This window comes from Dromiciops gliroides, chromosome 3, assembly GCF_019393635.1.
Source record: "Dromiciops gliroides isolate mDroGli1 chromosome 3, mDroGli1.pri, whole genome shotgun sequence".
In the NCBI taxonomy this organism is placed as follows: Eukaryota; Metazoa; Chordata; class Mammalia; order Microbiotheria; family Microbiotheriidae; genus Dromiciops; species Dromiciops gliroides.
In genome coordinates, this window is record NC_057863.1 from 588,465,403 (window position 1) to 588,488,924 (window position 23,522).

General features: G+C 45.1%; 1 protein-coding gene and 1 pseudogene across 1 annotated transcript; both read left to right on the forward strand.

Moving 5' to 3' along the window:
* GJA4 (gap junction protein alpha 4) lies at positions 1-3,169 on the forward strand. Its single transcript, XM_043991275.1, has 2 exons — positions 1-124; positions 1,171-3,169. Exon 2 carries the CDS (start codon positions 1,186-1,188, stop codon positions 2,248-2,250), a length of 1,065 nt encoding a protein of 354 aa, XP_043847210.1. The 5' UTR covers positions 1-124; positions 1,171-1,185; the 3' UTR covers positions 2,251-3,169.
* A 7,766-nt stretch (positions 3,170-10,935) lies between these two features.
* LOC122748117 lies at positions 10,936-11,450 on the forward strand (annotated as a pseudogene).
* The last annotated feature ends 12,072 nt before the right edge of the window (positions 11,451-23,522 follow it).

The following is a 23,522-nucleotide window of genomic DNA, read 5'->3' on the forward strand; positions in this document are numbered from 1 at the left end:
CTGCTAGCTCTGTCCTGCAGGGCTCAGGCTCAGACTCCCTCGGAGGGGCCACGGGAGGCCGCCTCTCCGGGACTTCTTGCTTCCTTTCCCACGTGTCGCATGACTTCCTTCCCTCTGTGGGCAGGTAAGAGATTCCCCAGCGTCTCCTGGGGGCGTCCTTGTGTCTCAGAAGATTTGAAAAACTGAGCTCACTCTGGAGAAGAAGGGGCTTCACTTCTGGGATATCAGTACTGATGAGAGTTCTAGCAATCTAGGTGTCCAGATGTGAGTTGTCTTAGTTTCGCAGAGCTGGTACCACCGCAGTTCCATCACCAGGCTGGGGGGCAGTATTGGTCATAGAATACCTTCCCCTTAACACTAATCCTAAAATGATGTGAGGGAAGGGTCAGTTTTCAACCAAACTGGGTTAGGTGCTGTTACCCCACCCTGCCCTCCCTGGAGGAGAGGAGAGCAATGCCAGTGTCATTACAGATGGTGGAAATTCTGATCAGGAAACTCCCTTTGTTTTCCCCAATCTTCCAGAGCTGTGCTGACACAGAGAGGCTCTGGAAAAGTGAGCCCAATCAGCACAGGTCCTTTCTCTGAGTAAGTGCAGGGACCCTCTGCTCAGGAGGGAACTCCTTGAAGATGCCCCCCTTGGTTGAATGGTTGAGGGGAACCCCTGGGTGAAGGCGCTGAGAAGTAGCTGCTTTAAGAACTTGGAGGTGGGAGAGTAACTAGTGACTTGGTCATTTAAGGTAAGCCCTGGTTCCCTTCTGTGGAAAGGGGCTCTTATGCCCACTACTCCTTCCCCGCCCCCCTGCTTTGAGATGGTTGGCAGGTGTGTGTCCCCTAACCATGTGGCTTCTTCATCTCTTTCTCCTACACACACAAACCTCTCTGGCCTTAGGAAGGTTAAGAGGAGGCACCGTGAACAACTGGGGATGAGCTTGCTCTAAAAGAGGCGTACCCTCCCGCCCACCTATAGTTAAAAAGGCAGGGGTGGGGAGCCCCAGGATCTCTAGAAGGAGCAATTTGAGCCTTTGACCCCTATCCCACATGCAGCTGAGTCGGGCTTACACAGCTTCTTCCCTCTGACCTCCTGGCCCCGGTGGGTAGAAGGGGAGAGGGCGTGGAGGTGGCTCTGTGTGTGTGTGTGTCCAACCTTCTCTGTTTCTTCTCCCCATACAGAAAGGCCAAGGAGCAATGGGTGACTGGGGCTTCTTAGAGAAACTGCTAGACCAAGTCCAGGAGCACTCCACTGTGGTAGGCAAGATCTGGCTGACGGTGCTATTCATCTTCCGGATCCTCATTCTGGGACTGGCTGGTGAGTCCGTCTGGGGAGATGAGCAGTCAGACTTTGAGTGTAACACAGCCCAACCAGGCTGCACCAACGTGTGCTACGATCAAGCCTTCCCCATCTCCCACATCCGCTACTGGGTCCTTCAGTTTCTCTTCGTTAGCACGCCCACACTGGTCTACCTGGGTCACGTCATCTACTTGTCCCGCCGAGAAGAGCGGCTGAGGCAGAAGGAGAGCGAGCTGCGGGCCCTGCAGAGCAAGGACCCACGAGTAGAGCAGGCACTAGCCTCCGTAGAGCGGCAGATGGCAAAGATCTCTGTAGCTGAAGATGGGCACCTGCGCATCCGGGGAGCACTGATGGGCACCTATGTGGCCAGCGTGGTCTGTAAGAGCCTGTTGGAGGCGGGCTTCCTCTATGGGCAGTGGCGGCTGTATGGATGGATGATGGCTCCTGTGTATGTTTGCCGTCGCCTCCCCTGTCCACACCTTGTGGACTGCTTTGTGTCCCGCCCCACAGAAAAGACCATCTTTATCATCTTCATGCTGGTCGTTGGGTTGATCTCCCTAGTGCTCAACCTGCTGGAGCTGGTGCATCTTGGCTTCCGGTGTATGGGGCACAAGCTGAAGGCCCGGCAGGCCCGGGCTCGGCCAGGACCTTACTCCACTGCCCTGGTGGATGGGGCTGGTGTTGGTAGTTCTGGGGACCCCTATTCAGATCGAATGTTCTTCTACCTCCCCATGAACGAGACCCCCACGTCGCCTCCGTGCCCCTCCTACAACAAGCTGTCAAGTGAACAGAACTGGGCCAACCTGAATACTGAAGAGAGCTTGGCTCCACAGAAGCGGGGCATGCTCCCTGGGCCAGGGCCCTTGCTGACTCATTCCCAGGGCCCCTACCAACCTCCCCAGAGTGGAAACAACTCCCCAAGTCGCCCTAGTAGCTCAGCTTCCAAGAAACAGTATGTGTAGGGGGCCCAAATCTTAACCCCTACCACCACAACCTCTAAGCAGAACTCTCCTTTTCAGGGAGGAGTGGTGGGGAGGTGTTTTCTCAGTCTCTTATCCTGAACTTCATCTGAGTGAATTCTCTCACTGTAGAGGGAATGATCTAGCCATAAATCTGTGGAGGCTAGCATTCCTGTGGACTGCAGAGCCTGGCTGCTCTTGGACCTCGGGCCTCCCCAGGGACCAGAGACCTCTGAGTAGTGGATGATCTTGGATCATGGCTCATTGACTATTCCTGGGACCAACAGAACTTTATCCTATCCTGGAAAGGCCAACAATGTTGACAGTACTGAGCCTATATAGACCCAGCCGTGGAGGCCCGGTGGGTCAGGCTTTCCAGATCATGTCTTTCTCTCCTCCTCACCCCACCCCCCAATATTGTTTCATTATGTCCAGCCTGTAGGTATATGGAGCGGTGGCTGCACAGAAAAAGGGACCCATTTCTATTCTATGCTATCATGGAGCAAAAAAGGGGTGGGGGAGGAGTGTGGTGTCCCTTCAGGATTGAGGTTTTTTGATGTCAAAGTGAAAGGTCCTGTTAGCCTTGGTGAATGAGCTCCTAGATGTGACTCGGGTTTAACAATAACCCCAGAGGAAGAGAGCTTGTTTTATTCTGTGTTATGTCAGCCCCCACCAAAGGGAGCCCCTCACCCACATATATATGTTGGGGCCACTGGGCCCTAGTCAGAAGCTGTGACTGCCTTGTCTGTGTCCTTACTTAGGGTTGGGTTAGCTGTGTCCTCACTCCACCCTGGAGAGAGTGAGTTAAGTCAGGGCTGGGAAAAGTGGGGTTGGAACCTTTCCCCCCCTAATGGTTCAGTTTTTTGTTCTTCTAAAATAAATAGGACTTGAACATGAGTTACAGCCTGTGTGACCTCATCTCATTAATGTGGGAAGAAAGGAGGGGAGGTGGGAAGGGAAGGTGGGGGGGGGGACAGAGAGAGGACATTCTTCACTGGCTTCTTCCTCTTCCCACCTGGTAACCCTAGGGGTATAGTTACCTCCCTCGAGGCTTTTTCCTAAAAGCTCTTCTCTCTCCTTTGATGATCTCATCCCTCCCCATGGCCTCCATCCTTACTTCTCAGATCTTACTTCCCAAATCTATCTTGATAGATGACTTTTCTCACCTCTAGATCGAGTCCACCTACATGTCCCACTGGCCCGAGCACTTAATCTGCTCAAATCTAAACACTTCTACTCCTGTAAACAATTTAATGGTGTGGTTTTTTTAAATCTTGTCCTTCACTCTCTCCCTCCTCCCCACCCCCAAATAGGAATCAGTTACCAAGTCTTATTGATTCTACTCTCTCCATCTTAGTAACAGGATCACAGATACGAAGCTAGAAGGAATGAACCTTAAAGCCATCTAGTCCAACGCTCCCCATTTTTACAAAGGAGGGAGTTAAAGGACTTTCTCAGTGTCCCCTTAGAAGCTAATCAGAAATCAGGTTTTTGAGCTCAGGGCCTCTAACTTGAAACAAAACGTGCTTTGAATTGTCATCTCAGCCTCTTAATCACCTCTTCTCCACTCTAATCCAGGCTCTCACTACCTCTCAATTGCCTACCAACAGGTCTCTCCTATTGCAGCTTGTCCCTTCTCCAATCCCACCTGTGAATTGTAAACAAATGCACGCGTGCACACGAAGGGAGGTTTCCTCAGCTGTGTCCCCCAGACCCCTTCTGAGACCTTCTGGGTCTTGAATCAACCACACTCCAGAATTACAGAACTGGGAGGGGAAAGAGAAATAGGAGATCAGGACCATGACTGCCCGTATAAGCCAAACCTGGACATCTTTCCCTTTATCTCATCTGAAACAATGTGTTGTTTTTTTGTTTGTTTGTTTGCTTGTTTTTCAAAAGAAACCTTAAGGTACAGGATTAAAGACTGAACCTATGATTTCATTGATATAGGGAACTCGGGAGAGAACTCCCTCTGCCAGTGCATGTCAGCACATTCTCAGCAATTTGTCTTAGAGTTACCTAGAGCACTGACCTACTGCCCAGCAGTGTGATTTGCCCAGGGTCATATAGCCAATGTGTAGGAAAGAAGAGATTTTTTTAGCCCAGGTCTTCCTAGCAACAAGGGGCGATGCCAAAATAATTTAATTGCTTCCTGGGTTCTAGCTTTAAAATGTTCATCTCCCTATAGGGAATAACACAGTCCTTGTTTCTGAAACCTCCGCTTGAGGGACTGGGCTGCTGGCCCAACTGCAAAGCTGCTGCCATGATTCCTTGGAATGACCCCTGTGTGGGATTTCCCACCATTGCCTTCAACACCCACTCAGTGGTTTCCCAATCAAAGCTGGTGTCCTTCCCTGACCCGAATCACCAAGTTCTGTCATCAGAGGCTTCCCAAAAAGCATTAGTCCTGTGTGATGAGTTAGCCCCTGGATGTATTCATTTCAGGTCTTACACACATATATCACAGGGATGGCAACATATGATCTCCAGTAATAGACTCTCCCCACACCCTCCCTCACTGTCAGAATTATTATCTTAACACATACACCTCTGACTATGTCCCTCCCCTGCTACAAACATACAGAAACACAAAGAAGTAACCCTTTAGAAGCTCCCACGTGCCTACTTAACCTATAGGTTAATAGGGCTTAACCTAGTTATATCATGGTCCCACTTGGGCAGGCTGGTGAAGTCCCCAGTCCATTTCTTAGAATAATATTTTTAAATGCAAGAAATACATGGGATTACAAAGGAACGCGATTATGATAAAATATAGTTATAAAAACATTTTATAAAACAGGTTCACAGACCTCAGGTCAAACAACCCTTCAAATGATCACTAAGGTCCTTTAAAAGTCTGAAAATCTGTCAGGCTATGGATAGATTAAAAAAGGAAACAATGAATAGTAATAATAAATGATAGCAGGCATTGGTATAATACTTTAAGGTTTGCAAAGTGATTTACAAATTTCTCATTTTATCAGCTAATATTAATTTCATCTCTTGTGATGGAGTTCAGATAAATACAGTACTGGGACAAGTCTATCCAGCTGTTATCCTTTTAGGTTTAATTTTTTGCCCATAGGTAGATAAAATTAATGCTTTTTGTTATCATTATTATCATTACTATTATCAATAGTAATGGCTAGTTTTGAATATGGTACTTCAAGGTTTGCAAAACACTTTACATATGTTACTTCATTCCATGCTCACAGCAGCCCTCCAAAGTAGATGCTATTATTATTCCCATTTTTATGGATGAGGAAACTGAGACTGAAAGAGTTCAATGACTTGCCCAGGATCACACAGTTGGTAAGTGTCAAGGGAAGATTTGAACTTGGGTAGACTCACTAAAAACATCTTCAGAACAATCCCAGTAACAAACGGCATGGCAGAGATGATATACACTTCATCCTATTCCCACATTGTTTTTATTTCTTTCATTAGATCTCTATATTTAGAAAGCTCTTCACTGCACATAACTTTGGAGATCAGGAGTATCAGGTATGGTGACATCTACTAAAGATGTTATTCTTACATTTTTTAGGACTAATCTCATATCTAGCCGATTGTGAACGACACTTCTTTTTCTGTGAAAATGCTCTGGCTCCAGTAAAATTTATTTGTTGATTTCTCAAGGATATTTTGAGCTCTATATTTATAGTATGAGATTTGTCACTTGTTAATTTCTGAAAGATAGCAAGCGTCCAATGTATAAGTCTAGATACCAGGTTGTGTTTTGTTAAGTATCTGCTAGGCATTAAATATTTTCAGCATGGGGTGATATGTTGCTCCATTTCTACCATTTCCTTGCATAATAATCCCTGCATTGATCACTAAATCCAGGGCTCCCCAAGGATAAACCTTCTGTAACTTCTGATATTAAAGAGCTGATCCTGAATTACATCATAAACCTTTCCATTTCAATGGCAGATCTATGTAACTCAGTTATTTGTTTGAAACTTCTTTAACATATCATTGATTGCATTCATTTGAGTGTTGCCCATGGAAGGCCTTTTAAATTCCACTCTTATCATCATCCTTATTAATGATAATGATAATTTTATTATCATTTTCATCCTATTCAATGGCATCCACATAGAAACAGTCTTGGGATATCAATATCTTGTTTTTTATATATTTTAATGTTCTACAGTTTATTGTGGTAGATTAAATGAGTGCCTTTTGTAGTTAAATAAAAGTATGAGAATATAGTGGATAGAGTGTCCTGGGGCCTTAAGTCAGGAAGACTCATGTTCCTGAGTTCAAATCTGGCCTCAGACACTTACTAGCTGCATGACCCTGGGCAAGTCATTTAACTCTGCCTCAGTTTCCTCATCTGTAAAATGAACTAGAGAAGGAAATGGCAAACCATTCCAGTAAAACCCCAGATGAGGTGACAGAGTTGGGAGTGACTGAAAAATGACTGAACAGGAGGATACATCCTAATATGCCTATAGACTTACTGAAAGCATCCTAGGTACAACCCTAGTTGCAAACAGGTAACACCAGGGATGATATGGATCTCATGCCATCCACACAATTTCAATTTTTTCTGCTAAGTCTCTATATTTTGAGAGTTTTTAGTCCCCTGGAACTTGGAGATTATTAGTGTTTGAATAGCAACATCTATTAAAAATTCATTGTTCTTAAGTTTTTATGGCTCAATGTTATATCCAGATAACCATGGGCAAGAGTTTGGTCTGTGTTAATAGTCCAGTTCCAGTTCAATTATTGATTGAGTTCTCTAAGATACTTTGAGGTTAATATCTTTAATCTGGGGATTTTTCATTTGTCACTCCGTGACAACATCTTTTGGTTGTAAATATGAGATGTCTTCTGCTAAGAAAAATGGGGTCAGAATGTGCCTAAGGGGAAGTAAAGTGCTCTACTAGTAATTCAGTGAACCAATTATCCAATAATTAGGGATCTTATCTGGCCACCCCGCTTTCAAGTTTTGCAGAGAAGTGAGAGTTCCACTCACTTCCCTTGACATAAATGTTCTAGCACTCATTATGTTAAGGATACACATGCTTTTTGTTTTTCATTTGATTCAACTGGTGTTTCCATTGTATTGGTCTTTCAACCATAGAGATAACCACATCCTCTAATGGTATCTCCTCACATAGAGATGCCTGCTTCTTGTATCCAAGAGAGTCATGATGACATGGAAATTTAGGGACTTGGAGAGAGTAGCGATTGTATAAACATTCTGTTACTTGTCCCATTCACCAAACCACACTTTGAGGAGGAGAAGGCTTTTTGATTGGCTGAGGACTCAAAGACTTGTCAGTGTCACCATCCTCCTCTGAGGCACAGTGCTCTTGAGGGAGCTCAGTAACCAGTGAAAGGGACTGGGGCGGGGTGGGGGTGGGGGCTATGAATATTGTGAGTTTGAATGGTCCAGAGGGTCCTTCAGTATCCCACCATTCCAGAGTCTGGGTTTCACAACCGGCTCAGTATTGATGTCCTATGGAGCAAGGATCAGCTTCTGGGATTAACCTTAGGGGCTTCAACCCTGTGATAGCTGAGAGGTAGGATCCCAGTAGTCATGCTGAATCTGGAAATAAATTTGGTAGGGCCAATGTTATGTAAAAACTGAGCTAAGTTTCAGGCTTACTCCACCAGAGACAGAGGAAGTGTAGGGGAACCATATGTCCTTGAGGTTGCAGAGAGGGAAAATGTCTGTCTATTTAATCTTGCTATAACTTTGAAGTAAATATTCCTTTGTAAAAACTAATACAACGTTAAGTAGTTAAATGAAATTCCTGGTGAGGGTTCAATCTGAAGGTACTGGAGAAAAAGAGGTGCCCCAATCCCATGGCACTCAGGGTACATTTAGAATTCTGAACAGGAGATGTAGCATCCTAGCCCAGAGAAAGTGGGGTCCGAGCAACCATAATATAGACAAGACAGCTAGATGACCTCTCAGTGGATGAAGCACTGGACCTGGAATAAGGAAGACCACCCTTGGAATCCTACCTATGACCCTGGGCATCTCTCTGAGTCAATTTCCTCATCTGCAAGATGGGAATAATAACTTTGTCACTTGCTACAAAAGTGATGGGCAGTTAGGTGTCACAGTGGATACTGCAATGGGGCCTGGAGTCAGGAAGAATGAAGTTCAAATCCGGACTCAGGTACTTACTGTCTGTGTGACCCTGTGCAAGTCACTTAACCCTGTTTGTCTCAGTTTCCTCATCTGTCAAATGAGCTGAAGAAGGATATGGCAATCCACTCCAGTATTTTGCCAAGAAAACCCCAAATGCGGTCACAAAGAGTGACTGAAATGAATGAACAACGCTCGATTCACAAGGAGTCTCTGGCCTAGAAATAATGAGAAAACCCTGACCTATTCTCATTTTCCAGTTCATTTTCCTCCAAGCTCTATGCAGACCCTACCTCTTTCCATCTGCAGTCACTGGCATTCAATTCCATTCAATACAACAAATGTGTATTATGTGCACCTATTATGTGCAAGGCACTGTGCTAGTGGGTTGAGATTAAAAAAAAAAAAACTATGGAGAGATGTGTAACAGGGAGTACCCAGATAAGCAGACAATGCAACTTGAAATGGAAGAGAATACTTGCCACTGGGAAATGAAGGGAGGCTTCCCCCGAGGAACCCGAAACTGATCTGAGCCTTGAAAGAACAAGGAATCTGAGGGGCAGAGATTAGGAACAATTGTATTCCAGGCAATGAAGGCGGCATGTCGAGTTCCCAGAACAACAATAGTCCAGTTTGGCTGGAAAGTTGATGGGTATGAGAGAGGGGGGATTTCCCAAAATAACTATGATGTAAAAACAAAAAAGCAGCAAACTTATTTTTTAAAGAAACAGAAAGGGGAGTAACATGAAATAGGGCATGAAAGGTACAATATGTTGGAACCAGATTATTTTATCCTCAAAGAAATAGGAAGTCACTGAAGGTTTTTGCACGGGAGAGTAAAATGGTCAGACCTATGCCTTAGGAAAATCATTCTGGCAGCTGTGTAGAGCATAATTTGGAGAGAGGAGAGATCAGGCAGGGACACCGACTAAGAAGTTAATGTGACAATATCTACTGGAGATTGAATTTGGATAGTGGTTGTATAAATTGAGAGACGGGGGTAGGCTTGAGAGAAGATGGGAAAGTAGAATCACAATGCTGTGCACATCTTAGAAACTGATACTGAAAAGTGAGAGAAAGAAGAGAATCAAGGATAACTCCAAGGTCATGAACCTAGGTGACTGGGAGGTTTTGTGGTACCCTGAACAAAAACAGGGGATGATCAGGGAAGGGAAAGGTTTTCCCACTCAAAGACTGCTTAGTTTGTAATTGGGGGGGGGGCAGCTAGATGGTCCAGTGGATAGAGCACCGGCCCTGGAGTCAGGAGTACCTGAGTTCAAATCCGGCCTCAGACACTTAACACTGACTAGCTGTGTGACCCTGGGCAAGTCACTTAACCCCAATTGCCTCACAAAAAAAAAAAAATGTTTATAATTAGGGAACCTGGGTTTGAATCTGGACTCTGCTGTTTCCTACATGTGTGTGACCTTGGGCAAGTAACCTAACCTCCCATGGCCTCAGTTAACCTATCTAGAAAATGAGGAAGTTGGGCTAGATGGCATCTAGACTTATGACCTGAAGGGAAGATGATATTTTAAAGATGTTGAGTCTGGGCTGCTTATGGGACATGGAGAAGAAGTAGAGCAGAGGTAACTGATGTTCAGGAGAAGGATGAGGGCTGGATAGAAATGTGAGTCAACTAAATCAGAATACTCATGGATCCTACATTTAGAGGTGGAAGGGGAGGTCACCAAGCTCAACTCCTTCAATTTACAAAGGCCCAGGGGGGTTAAGTCAAACAGCTAGTAAATGACAGAATTCAAATATAGGTCTTCCTGATGGAGAGGAAAAAAACAACCTTATTTTCCAAATGTTCTATTTAATTAAACCATCCCCACTCTTCTGTTATTTATTCCATTACTTATTTTTTTAATATTCTGTTACTTATTAACAAAACTTGACTGAACAACTAAATAACAAAATCTGACTCAAGCATCTCCTTTCTGCTTAGGCTGCCCATGGCACTTGTTAGCTGTCCCATGAAGGTTTGACCCAACCTGAACTCGGGGACATTCCACACCAGCTTTCCTGTAGGAGCAGACTGTGTCTCATTGGCCCCTTTAAAGGAGTAGACTGTTATTAATTTGTTGTGTCCTTTGAGCGACCTGAGGAAACTTCATAAGTCAAATCTGTACTGTAGGAAGTCAAAGCTTGGACTAGCAAGCAATCTTCCAATATGCCAATAAATTTCTTTTCCTTTCAGTTTGGCTTCTCACTTTATTTGACCTCTAGAACTTTGGAATCAATTGCATGACATGGAAGATGTTGGCAAAGGATGGCCCAGCATAGCTGCTGGGCTCAATGGGTGAAACAGAATTGCAGTAGCTCAAAGGAGACGTGAGATGTGCAATTTAGAGACATCTCCAGTCCAAATGTTCACTCGGACTGTCTGTGCCCAGCCTGTGGTAGGGCTTTCTGAGTTTGTATGGGACTGATCAGCCACAGTCAGAAACAATGTTCCTTGGTATCATTTTGGTCCTCTTCAAGAAAGAGGACACCAACCAGTCATTCAGGCCAGGTTAAAAAATTCCCCAACATTGACTCCTAGGTCCATACCCACTACACCAACTGTCTCTAAGATGAATATTATCCGCTTTTCCCCGGTCGCTTCTGAAGCATATGGGAGGCGCGAGCCAGACCGCCCCTCTAGGCAAAAATGTAGGTCACCAGGAGCTGCGCGTTGTCGCAAGACCGTGATGCCGCGGCGGCCCTTCAAGAAGTCGCGGTTTGACCAAGAGCTGAAGTTGATCTGCAAGTACGGGCTCCGAAACAAGCGCGGGTGTGGCGGGTCAAGTACAGTCTGTCCAAGATCCACCAGGCTGCTAGGGAGCTGCTGACTCTGGACAAGAAAGACCCGCTGGGCTTGGCCAAGTCCATTCACCATGCTCGGGTGAGGATCCGCCAGAGGCACATCAGGGTCCGAAAGCAGGTGGTGAACATCCCCTCCTTCATAGTGAGACTAGACTCCCAGAAGCCCATTGACTTCTCCCTACACCCACCCTACGGAGGGGGCCAGGCAGGCAGGGTCAAGAGGAAGAATGCCCAGAAGGGCCAAGGAGGGGCCGGCACTGGTGATGACAAGGAGGAATATTAAATGCGAGCCCCCCCAACCCTGCTCCCCAAATTTTGCTGCATTGAAATAAAGCTCTTTGACTTCTGGCAGGGGGAGGATGAATATTATCCAACTGATAACTGAACCCATGAGAACTGATGAGCTCACCAAGAAGAAATAATGTAGAGAAATAAGAGAAGGTCTGGGACAGAGCCTTGGGGGATACCCATACTTTACTGGGGAGGAGGATGAATAATCCAAGAAAGGGGATTAAGGACAAGGGAGGCAGTGAGAACAAGGACCAAAAGAGAGCAGAGTTACAGAAACAAAGGTGGGGAATGTCCAGTAGAACAACGTGGTCAATAGTGTCAGGTGCTGGGAGCAGCTAGGTGGCAGTGCATAAAGTACCGGCCCTGGATTCAGAAGGACCAGAGTTCAAATCCGACCTCAGACACTTGATACTTACTAGCTGTGTGACCCTGGCACGTCACTTAACCCTGTTTGCCTCAGTTCTTTGTCTGTCAAATGAGCTGGAGAAGGAAATGGCAAACCACTCCAGTATCTTTGCCAAGAAAACCCCAAATGGGGTCACAAAGAGTCAGACGCAACTGAACACCACCAGAAAAATAGTGGAGTTGAAAGCTAGATGGTAAAAAAGTGTTGAGAGGTGAGTGGGCAGTGAAGAAGCAGAGGCAAAGAGTGAAGATGACTCTTTCTAGGAGTTTTCAGTAAAAAAAAGGAGTCAAGACACAATACCAATTCAACACAACAAGCATTTGTTAAGTGCCTTACTATATACCAGATACCAAGCTAGGCACTGGAGATACAAAAGACAAAAATCAAAACAGTCCCTGCTCTCAAAAAGCTTACATTCTCCTGGGAGACCAGAATTGTACTTAAGAAATTTTTCCCCTGGGGCAAAAGCAGTTTGGGATTGGTTTTTTTTGTTTTTTGAGGGAAGAGCACAAGAATGCCTGTCAAGTGAATCCATGGGAGAAGTATAGCAGTCTGGACCTTCACTCCTCAGGGTTAGGGGAGAAGGTAAGACTCAAGAGAAAGGTGCCTTAGGAGACAGAACTCAGCCCAGTCCAGGACCAACTTGCCCCTCAAGTCCTGTGGTGGTGAAGAACAGGCCTCCCCTTTCCTAATGAGCCCAGGAGGAGTGACAGGCGTGGGTATGTCAGTCACCTAAAGGAGCCCACCAGGAAAGCAGCAAACCTGGCTTCTATCACCTTAGCATCCAGGCAGAGCCCCATTTGTCCTTACTAGCTGACTGTAGAAGAAAAGAGCTTTAGGAGGTGGCAGGGTCAAGTAAAGGTCACATGTCTGTTTTAAGGATGGACAATATCAAAAAATAAAATAAAATAATAGGTGATATCCATCACATATATTTGTAGACAGCAGAGAAGGAGATTGAAGGTCCTGGTCTTGCTGAGACAACTCTCAGCATAGTGTCACTCTCCTAAGTCCAGAAGGGGATGACTTAAGAGATTTCAGGCTACCTCTTTCCATTGAACCAAGGGGGTCTTAATGGCCAAGATCATCAACCATGCCTTAGAACAGGCATTCCAACCTGGGGTCTGTCAATTTGTTTGTTTAATCCTTTGATGACTGTATTTCGATATAATTGCTTTCCCTCACAACCCTATGTATTTTATTTTCTTCATTTATCATTATTCCAAAGAAGGATCCATAGGCTTCTTCAGAGACATCCACGATACAAAAAGGTTTAAGACCCCCCTGCCTTAAGAGGAAAAAATTTCAGGAGCGGCATCCTCTTCTCCACTTCATGTTGATTCCATAGGGTTTTCTGCCATCCATTGTGGCATTTGCTAACCCTGCCCTTAAACCATAGAAGTATGCCCTAAGCCCTGGCTACAGGAGGAGTCTCTGAATCCTTCTGTTTCCCCCTCCATGTCCTGGATCATAAAGTCCTTTGTGCAGTTCCTGACACCTAGTGGGTGCTTTTTTCCCATCCCTATTCCCTTCCCTATTCATTATCTTCTACATACTTCTCTTCGTACAGCTACCCATCCTGACCCCATTCCTGGCTTTCTCTGGATTTCAAATCCATGCCCCACTACAGCTGAACTCATCCTAGAACTTCCCAAAGTCCCCAAGGATCTCCTCACCCTGGAACAGCATACTATCCCCTGGCATGGCTGACTCATCCTGTTGGTCCCTCAGCAAGGCTCTCCCCACCCCCTTCTCCCACTGGTGAATTCCCCTGGGACCCCCGTTTTTTGGAGGAGCCCAGCCTGCCTGCCTGCCTGCCTTCATCAGCTTCTTGGCCCTGTTCCTGACTTTCCCTCCACTTTAAAATCCTGCCTTCCACAAGAGGTGGTATCTTCATTCCTCTCCCCTTTTCCATCTCCCATCTGTATGTCCTCTTCTCCCTTTGGAGTGTAAGGTCCGTGAGGACAGGAGACTGTCTCTTTTTTTTTACTTCTATTTGTACTCCATCCCTTAGCGTAGTGACTGGTACCTGGTAAGTGCTTAGGGATGGGTTGTTTCCTTCCTGCTACCCTAGTCTGCAGCGCCCTAGGTCATTGGATCACAGATGTATAGCTGAAAGGGATGTTAGAGGTTCTCTAGTTTAACCTCCTCTTTTTACAGATGAAGAAACTGAAACCCAGAGGGGTTAAGAGACTTAACCAAAGCCACACAACCAGTGTCAGGTACAGAATTTGAATTCAGGACTCATCCTCCAAATCAGCATTTTTTTTCTAGCCTGCCACATTACCAGGAAGCCCTTTCTCAGGAGACCCCTCGTGTAATGGAAGAAGAACTAACTAGACTTGGAGTCAGGGCACCTAGGCTCCAGTATAGTCTTGGACCAGTCTCGAAAAATATAAGTTCCTTGAGGGCAGGGTCTGGTTTTTGTTCCTTTCTTTGTATTCCCAAAATATGGTAATCACTTAATAAAACCTTTTTTAACCAACTGACTGTCTTGGTTTGAACAGCTGTTCTGCTACTTATTAGTCTTGTGACCTTGGACAATTTCTCTGGCCCTCAGTTTCTTCATCTGTAAAATGAGAGGGTTGGCCTAGATCAGGGCTTCTTAAACTTTTTCCACTTGTGGCCCCTCTTCACCCAAGAAATTTTTACACAGCCCCAATTATATAGGTATATAAACTAGGTATACACATCAAACATTTACCATTTTTTCTGAAATAGTTGGCAAGAGTAAAAGGATATGTGTACCTATTTTATATACCGATATACCTGGAGCGGCATAAAAATTTCTGTGGCAAAAAGGGGTCAAGAGTTAAAAAAAAAAAGTTTAAGAAGCCCTGGTCTGGATAAATCTCTAAGGTCCTTCCAGCTATAAATCTATGTTCCTATAATCTACCTCAATCTAAGCCTCACAGTCCTTGTCTATTAAAATAAAATAAAATAAAGAGGTGGAGATTTCCAGCTCTGGATGCTGTGACCTATGAAAAGAGTAGACAGACACCTTAAATCCAAGAAAATTCATCATTTATCTCAAACATGTAAAGGTTCTTAATTCTGTGCATGGGCGCTCCGCGTGTGTGTGTGTGTGTGTGTGTGTGTGTGTGTGTGTGTGTGTGTGTGTGTGTCCTGGACCCCTGAGGAAGTTTGTGGACCCTTTCTCAGAATCACGTTTTTATATACTTACAATAAAATACATAGCATTTAAAAGAAACCAAAGGTTAGGGAAAATAAAGATTTAATTTTTCCCACCCAGTTTAATGGATGGTCTATCCCCAGTCTCCTTGGTCTGTAGATCCCAGGGTTAAGAACCCCTGATCAAAGAAAGTTGCCATGAGAAAGAATCGACCAGGCTTAGGGAGTCCAGGAGAAGCTTCCATTCCCCTTCCCCAGGAGTCCCCATCCCTCGTCCAGAGCCCCCCATCCCTTCCCTGAGTTCTGCTGGCTCAGCCTGCCCTGGCTGCCGGCATGTCCAGGGCCATATCCTGCTCTCGCTATTTTCCTTGGCACAGATGGGGGGCAGGGGAGCCCAACAAGGTAGAAAACAAGGGATAAAGGAGGGGCAACACTGCACCCCTCCAGCAAATGGCCTCTGTTGCTAGGGCCAGGCCCAGTTTCACCCACCTCCCTCCCCCACAGCAACATTGTTCCCTTGTTATGACAGGGGGGGTGGGCCTCAACTGTGGCCCGCCATCCCCAGAGGTTTCCTCCCTGTCCCCTGCTTAGACAGCTGGAGGAAACAGACTGACTCCGGCTCCCGCTCCAACAACAACAGTAATGCTGGCCTGACTTGAGCACCACCAAGTCTGCCAGGGAACCTAGAGAGCCCCAGGCCCCTCCAACCCCGGCAAAACATGTTTGCTTGTTTTCCTAGGAGGAGGTGGACCCCCCTACCCATCCTGAGTAAACACCCAGAGCTGCTGATAAGGACAGACCAGAACAGGCAACCTGTCTGCTCTGAGGCACCCCAGCTCCAACCTGGGCCTCAAAGGCAGGGCATGGCTGAGAGAGACCTCAGGGGCCACCCAAGCTGGTCTGTCAGGGCTGTGATGAGGACGGAAGAAGGAAAGGTTCCAATGTTCCACTCATAGCCACTGGCCCCAGCTCTGCTTCCAAGGCCTAGCTACTCTCCCACCTTGGAACTCATAAAGAATCTGTTGAAGGAACATGGTTGACCTGGAAGAAGGTTGTGGAGGGGGGAAGGGGAAGGAGAGAAGAGGAGGGCTAGCCATTGGCAGAAGGATCAGAATAATTCTGTTCGACCCCAGAGGGCAGACCTGGGAGCAGCAACTAGAAGTTGTAGACATAGGGCATCGTATATAGGCTAGACACGTCCTAACAACCAGGACCAACCAAAATTGGAACAGATCACCTTGGGAGGTAGCAAGAAGCTCATCACTGGAGATCTTCCAGTGGAGATTATATAACCATCTGACCGGGATATTGTAGAACAGTGGTTCTCAAAGTGTCCCAGGACCCCTAGGGCTCCCCAAAACCCTTTCGGGGGGTCTTCGAGGTCAAAACTATTTTCATGATCGTAGTAAGACATTTTAATTTATAATACAGTAAATATCAGTAGATATATAAGCAACAGCTCTTTGGGAGGAAGGCTCCTCGATAGTTTTCATGAGTTTAAAGGGGTCCCAAGACCAAATAGTTTGAGAACCACTTCTATATAGGATAATAATAATAATAATGATAATAATAAGCATTTCTATGGCATTTTAAGCTCTGCAGAGTTTATTTCATTCTTGAACAAGGAAGAAAATTGTTCTAGATGTTCTCCGAGGCATCTTCTTACCCTGAGATTTTATAACTTCCTATTGAAACAAGGGCCCAAGAATGTAGATTTGTTGCTGTTAACTCTCTAATCTGTCCTCTCACCCTCTTCCGCTCCATATAGCACTAGTCATGTCACACTTACGGGTCAGGCATCCTGACATTCAAAAACTGCATTTGTTAGTGAGAAGATCTCAGGCCAGACTGGATCTTGGTCATCGATGAGAGATTCACAGAGCCCAGTCTTGTTCATCTAAGGAGACCAAGTCACTGAGAAATACTCCAGTCTTGGGTCCCTCTGTCTGGCTCCTTTCCAGCCCTTGGCCTTGTCTTCCTGATTCCTCCAGAAGGATGCCCAGGCCAGCTATGTCTTCATTCATCTTCAGACTGTACATCCTAACTCTCTGGACTTCCTCCCCACCCCACTTTCAATTCCCTTTTATGTCTTATCTTCTCCCCCTAGAATTTAAGCTTCTTGAGGGTAGGGACTATCTTTCTGCTTGTATTTGGATTCCCAGCACTCAGCCTTGTGCCTGGCCCCTAGTAAAGTGCTTAATAAATGCTTGTTGACTTGATTTGATTCCCCTGTCTGTCCCGGGCCAAAGTCTTTACACTAAGCTCTACAGGTCCTCAATATTAGAAAGTATAGCCTCATAAAGAAATTGTTTCACCAAAGAATGCAAATGGGGGAGGAGAGGAGTACATGCAGTCCCACCCAGAGGTGCATTTGTAGCAGAAAGAGAACGTGGGGGAAAAACAGGCCCAGGAGAGGGCTAATACAGTGGCTAGACTCTAAGGCTGGTGAGTGTGCTAGAAAATCAGCCTGTGTGGGACACTGGAAGACCACAAGGCAAGTGGGGAGTGTGGTCAGTGGGGAAGAAGCTGACCATACCTATGTCAGCACCACAGGACAAAGTCCCATTCACCTTATGCTAGATATGAATCTGGCAAAGGGCACTGGTTTTAGAGCGCCTACTCTGGCTCAAATCTTGCTACCTAAGGGACTGCAAGCCAGCAATTTCCCTTTCTTTGGCCTTGAGTTTCCTTATCAGTAAAATGGAAAGGTCAAACCAGATCAGTGGAGTCAAACTCAAATAGAAACATGGGGGCTGGGGCGGGGGACTATTGCATAAAGAGTATTCCTGTGGGCAGCATATTGACTTGGTTTTAAAATGTAATCTTTTCTATCTTTTATTGTATTTTTATTTATTTTGTCAAACATTTCCCAATTACATTTTAATCTGGTTCTGCCACAGGGAGTGTATGTCGCAGTCCTGGGTTTGACATTTCTGACAGATGATCTCTAAGGTCCCATACAACATTAGGTTGTATGCTAGGTCCTAGGAAATAAATTTCTCTCATGTACAAATAGTCTCCCTTTCCCCCAACTGCATCAAGTTGTTTTTTTTTTCCCTAACTTGTTTTTTTTCTTTTTAAGTGGAAATTTTTTGACATCACTATCACTTCTGACTTCCCCCTTCCACAAAACTCTTCCTTACAACAAATAAATACAATCAAGCAAAACGCAAAAACACATCATCCAAATCTAAAAACGTATATCTCACTTTGCACTGATGGTCTCCTACCCCACTGCTGAGAAGTGAGAGGCGTACTTTGCTATTTTTTAACATGTGGGATCTTTCCCTCTGCCTTTTACCTCCTTGAGCTATATGCCTGGTATTCTATAAAGCCTGTTCTTCCCAGGTTTTTATAAGGAAAGAAAAAATTAAATTGCAGAAAATATTACCATTACACTCTAGTCATTAAAAATGCATAGAGGGGGTAGCTAGGTGGTGCAGTGGATAAAGCACTGGTCCTGGATTCAGGAGTATCTGAGTTCAAATCCGACCTCAAACAATTGACATTTACTAGCTGTGTGACCTTGGGCAAGTCACTTAACCCTCATTGCCCTGCAAAAATAATTAATTGGTTAATTAATTAATTAGTTGATTTAAAAAATAAATATTTTAAACGCATAGAGACATCTAGGACACTAACCGGTTGGTTTCCAAGCTCCCTAATCTCCCTCACTCAAGTCTTTCCGCAAATACTTTGTGGTTTACTTCTTGTACCGTGTTGTATGGCTGCCTTCATCCCAGGTACAGACAGCATTACCTCTGTTCCTGACTCCCACTAGAAGTTCTCTCTGTCCCAGGATTCTTCCTGCATGAAGTTGACTCCACCCAACTTCCAGCCACCATGGTTTCCATTTGAATAGGATCAGGCTGGTGGTTACTAGTACCACTTAGTGGTTTTACTCCATACCTCAAAATTTGTCCTATGATTTTCTGCCTCCAAGTTGTTCCCTATTCCTGTAATGTCCTCCTCCCTTTCTTCATCTACTGAATTCCTATCCATCTTTTTGTAGCACCTTGGGACACTCCCCCAACTCAGAGAGTAAGTCCCCCAAGGGATAACTATCCCAAATTCAAGGGGAGAAGAGAGACAGAAGGACTACCATCCTACAGGTTCAGATTATCAACAAGGATTAAGTATAAACATATATTCTCATCCCCTAAAAAAAGAATGCTTACCCCCCCCAATAATGTTCCCCAAATCTCTTTGTAGCCATCATTCCATTGGGAGTCCCACAGGCAATTCAATTAAACAAGTACTGACTAAGCACCTACTATGGGTAAGCCAAAGTTCTAGGTGCTGTTGGGGATTTTTTTCCAGACGCATAATCCTTACATATAGCAAGGTCTTAATAAATACTTGCTGAAAAGGCATCAACACTCATTGCCTCCACTGCTCTCCTCACTCACCTTTTGACTCCTTGAAAATGGCTTCAGATTGTTTCATCACCAAATAAATGATCTGCTCTCACCACTCATCCTCCTTGACCTCTCTGCTGTGTCTAACACTATAGATTGCCCTCTGCTCCTGGATACCCTGTCTTCTCTGAGATGTTGTGACACTACTCTCTCTTGGTTCTCTTCCTCCTTATAAACTCTCTTTACTGAATCATCACAAGGGCCCTTTGTAGGAAGGGAGAGAGGAAATAAGCATTTATTTAAGCACTTACTGTGTACCAGGCATTGCACTAAGCACTTTATAAATATTGTCTCATTTGAGTCTCGTAACAAACCTGGGGGCGGTGCTCTTATATTATCCCCATTTTACAACTGAGGAAACTTGAGTCAGACAGAGGTTAAGTGACTCACCCAGGAAACCAAGCTAGAAAGAGTCTCAGAGGCTAGATTTGAATTCAGGTCTTCTTGACTCCAGGCCCAATGTTCTATCTGCTGCTTCAAATCACTGCTTTCCTTCCTAGACATTTACTGATCATTTCTTTAACTATCTGTTCTAGCATTTACCCAGGAATCACAATCAAGCTCTGTTCACAGTTTCTGGTCCACAGTTTCTCTTTCCTTTTTGTACATTTTTCCTTGTTCAGTTTTGTGGTATCTCTCCCATCCTTCCTGCACTGACTTCCCCTGAAGTATCTTACTCCATGGGATCCTACCTCTCTTTTCAATGAGCTCTTTGACATTTGCTTTTAGACTAGGCCCAGACCTCCTCTCTTCTATCACAAATTCTAGGTCCCTTCCGGCCCAAAGTTCCCAAAAGTTCTTCCCTGTTAGTCAGAATGAGATCCAGAATAGAATTTCCCTTTCTTGGTTCCTCCATCTCTAAGGTAAGACAAAAAGTTATTAGCTTCTCTGTTTTTGGCAGAGAGATATCTCCAGCAGATGTTTGGATAATGGATGACCTCAGTCATAGCTCTGTGCCAGATGTGATCTGTTTCCCAACCTCTTCCTCTTGTTTCTCTTTCTGCCCAGGTGTTGTATATTGTATAATCCAATGACAAACCACTCCTTTTTTCTCTCTCCTTTGGCCTTCACCCAAATACCCTCCATCTTGCTTCCCCTTCTGGTTCTTGGATTTACTCACATAAGTATACCTTCTCGCTATATACCTCCTTCCTTTTAATTAATCTGTTTCTTTTTAATAAAGTATATCCATCCAGAGCCATGGCCCAGTCATAGGTTTCATCCCACAAAGTTCTAGTAATATCTATGAGGGCAAATTTGCCTCCTTGAATTAGCACCTAGAGTATAGAAGCAGGGTGCAGGGCTTGGAGTCAGGAAGATCTGAGTTCAAATGTGGCCCCAGATATATGATCCTGAGCAAGTCACTTAACCTCAGTTTCCTCAACTATAATAACACCTACCTCCCAGGGTTGTTGTAAGGATCAAATTTGATAACATTTGTAAAGCATTTAGCAAGCTTTAAAATGTCATAGAAATGATAGTTATTATTTTTATAAGAGAAATTTGGAAAAGTGGAAGATTTGGTGGGGGCAGGAGGGAAGAATAATGTGTTCTGTTTTGTTGAATTTGAGATCCATCCAGTGTGAAATGTCCAATAGGTGATTTGAGAGTGGGGCTCAGAAGAAAGACTAGGGCTGCACTATTCACTGAGCCACCTTGCTTGTCCCTTTCTATCAATGGCTGCCAGCATTCTTCCAGTCACCCAGGTTCAAACCTTGGCATGATCTTAGAGTCTTCGCTCTCCTTTACCCCACGTATCCAATCACTGGATGAGTACTACTGAGGATACTTCCTCAGCATCTCTTGTGTCTCCCAGCTTCTCTCTACCCATTGGGCCACCACCCTCGTCCAAGCCCTCATTACTTGCAGCCTAGATGATTGCAATGACATGGTCGGTCTCCCTGACTCACACCACTTCTCTAATGCATCCTCCACACCGCTACCAAAAAGCACAGATGTGACCTATTTAGGAAAGCTCCAATGGCTTCCTATTCCTTCTAGAACCAAGTACAGAATTCTTTGGCACTGAAAAGGGACTGCAAGAAGCATTTATTAAGTACATAATATAATTTTAAGCATTTACTATGTGCCAGGAACTGTGCTAAGCACTTTCCAAATATTGTCTCATTTGATCCTCACAAACATTCTGGGAGGTAGGTTTTATTATTATTATAGAAAGGGGCAATCCATTTCACAGTTGAGGAAACTGAGGCAGAAAGAGGTTAAATGGCTTGCCCGGAGTCACACAGCTAAGGTCTAAGGCCAGATTTGAACTTAGGTCCTTCTGACTCACAGATAGTGCTCCATCCACTGGGCCAACTAGCTGCCTCTTAAAGCACTTCAGAATCGGACTCCAATCTACTTCTCCAAACATATTACTCCCTTTCACATACTCTGCGTTATTCTCAAACTGTCCTGTGGATTGTTCTTCTTACAGAACATTACTGGAGACTGGATCTCCCTATCTCACTCAGACTGGAAATGCAGCAGTCACCCGTAGGCCTGGATCCCCCTGCTGATCAGCTTGGGTGCTTTGATCTGTTCCATTTATGACCTAGGCTGGTTGGTCCTCATTAGGCAGCCTAACAGCCCCTGCTCTAGGGGATTCCCATAAATAAGTGCCAGACTCAGTGAGGGCACACCACTTTAGCTTGGTTTTAGCCCCATTGAAGCTAGGAATTACTGAAGTCAAGCAATCCACCAGTTAGCTTCCCCAGCATCAGGGATTATATACAGGTACACAACACCACATAGAGCAGAATTCCCTGCTCCTTCAAAATTCAGTTCATGGCATCTCCTACGTGAGGTCTTTCCTGATCTCACCCCCCCAAAAAAAAACCCTTACATAATGACCTACATTACTTTGCATAGCTTATATATACATATATGTGTGTGTCTATATATGTGCGTGTGTCTGTATATGTGTGTGTATTTCCCCCCAGTGGAATATAAACTTCTAGAGAGCAGGATTAGTTTCCTTTTTGAGTCAGAGTATTCCCAGAGTGTGGCATATCTTGGCACTTAATAAATTATTTTTGACTGATGACTTTGTTGAATTGAATTGAATTTATAGCCTTAGAGAGTTCTCTCAGGCACCAAAAGGTTAAGTGATTTGTCAAAGTTCACAAAACTAAAATATGTGCAAAATAGTACTTATGTCTTCCTGGCCCACTCTCCAACAGGCCAGGCTATCTCTCAGACACTGAGGATAAACACACACACATACACACACACACACACACACACACACACACCCTCAGGAACTTCTTCAGGACAGTCCTGGCTTTCCCAGGGCCCTGACCACCTTGCCTCCAAATAGGGAGAGGATGAAGCTGGCCCTGGAATGGGAGGGACTGGGCAAAGTCCCAAGTGAAATTCAAGGAAGAGAAGGTACAAGGCCAGAGTGGGGTTTAATTTTCCTATTTTGAGCAGTCTTCTCTGCCCATTTTCTGAAATGATCTCACTCCTCAGGTGCAAGTGAATAATTCCCTTCTCTCCCTCCCTGCCCCATCCCCCTTGCTTCCCCAGGAAACTCGTTCCCAATAAGAATCAGAAAGGTAGCCTCTAGACAAGGACCAGTGGCTCTGACTCCATCTATTCCTGAAGGCCAGGCTCTCTGTTCAAACACAGGACTGCTGGCAAGAGTGACATTAGTTAACCCAACCCCAGCAGTGATAAGCTCCAGACCCACATGCTGTCATCAAAGTCTAAGCTTTTAGGAAAAGGAGGAAGCAGGGCACATTCCAGTGGGCACTGTGATGTGTTAGCCTCCCTTCCTCTGATCTCCGCCCCCCAGTCAAAGACATAACTAGAACAAGGCAGCTGGAGCTCTGTCCTAGGGTACCATATTGAGAAGCACTCTGAGCGTTGCCCCTCAGCTCCTTAAATACAGCACAGCTTATCACCTAGTTAGCAAAAAGATTTAGCTAAAACAGCAAGCTGCTAAATGAGCAGTTTCTTCTCCACCCTTGCCTGGCATACCAACTGCCTTCCCTATTTGCCCCTGTGGAGGCCACCTTAGCAGCCAGTGTCCCAGTTTTAAAAACTGGTTTAAGGTTGAGTTTCATGCTGCTTATCCCAGGCAAGGTTTATGTTGCCCAGAAATGAC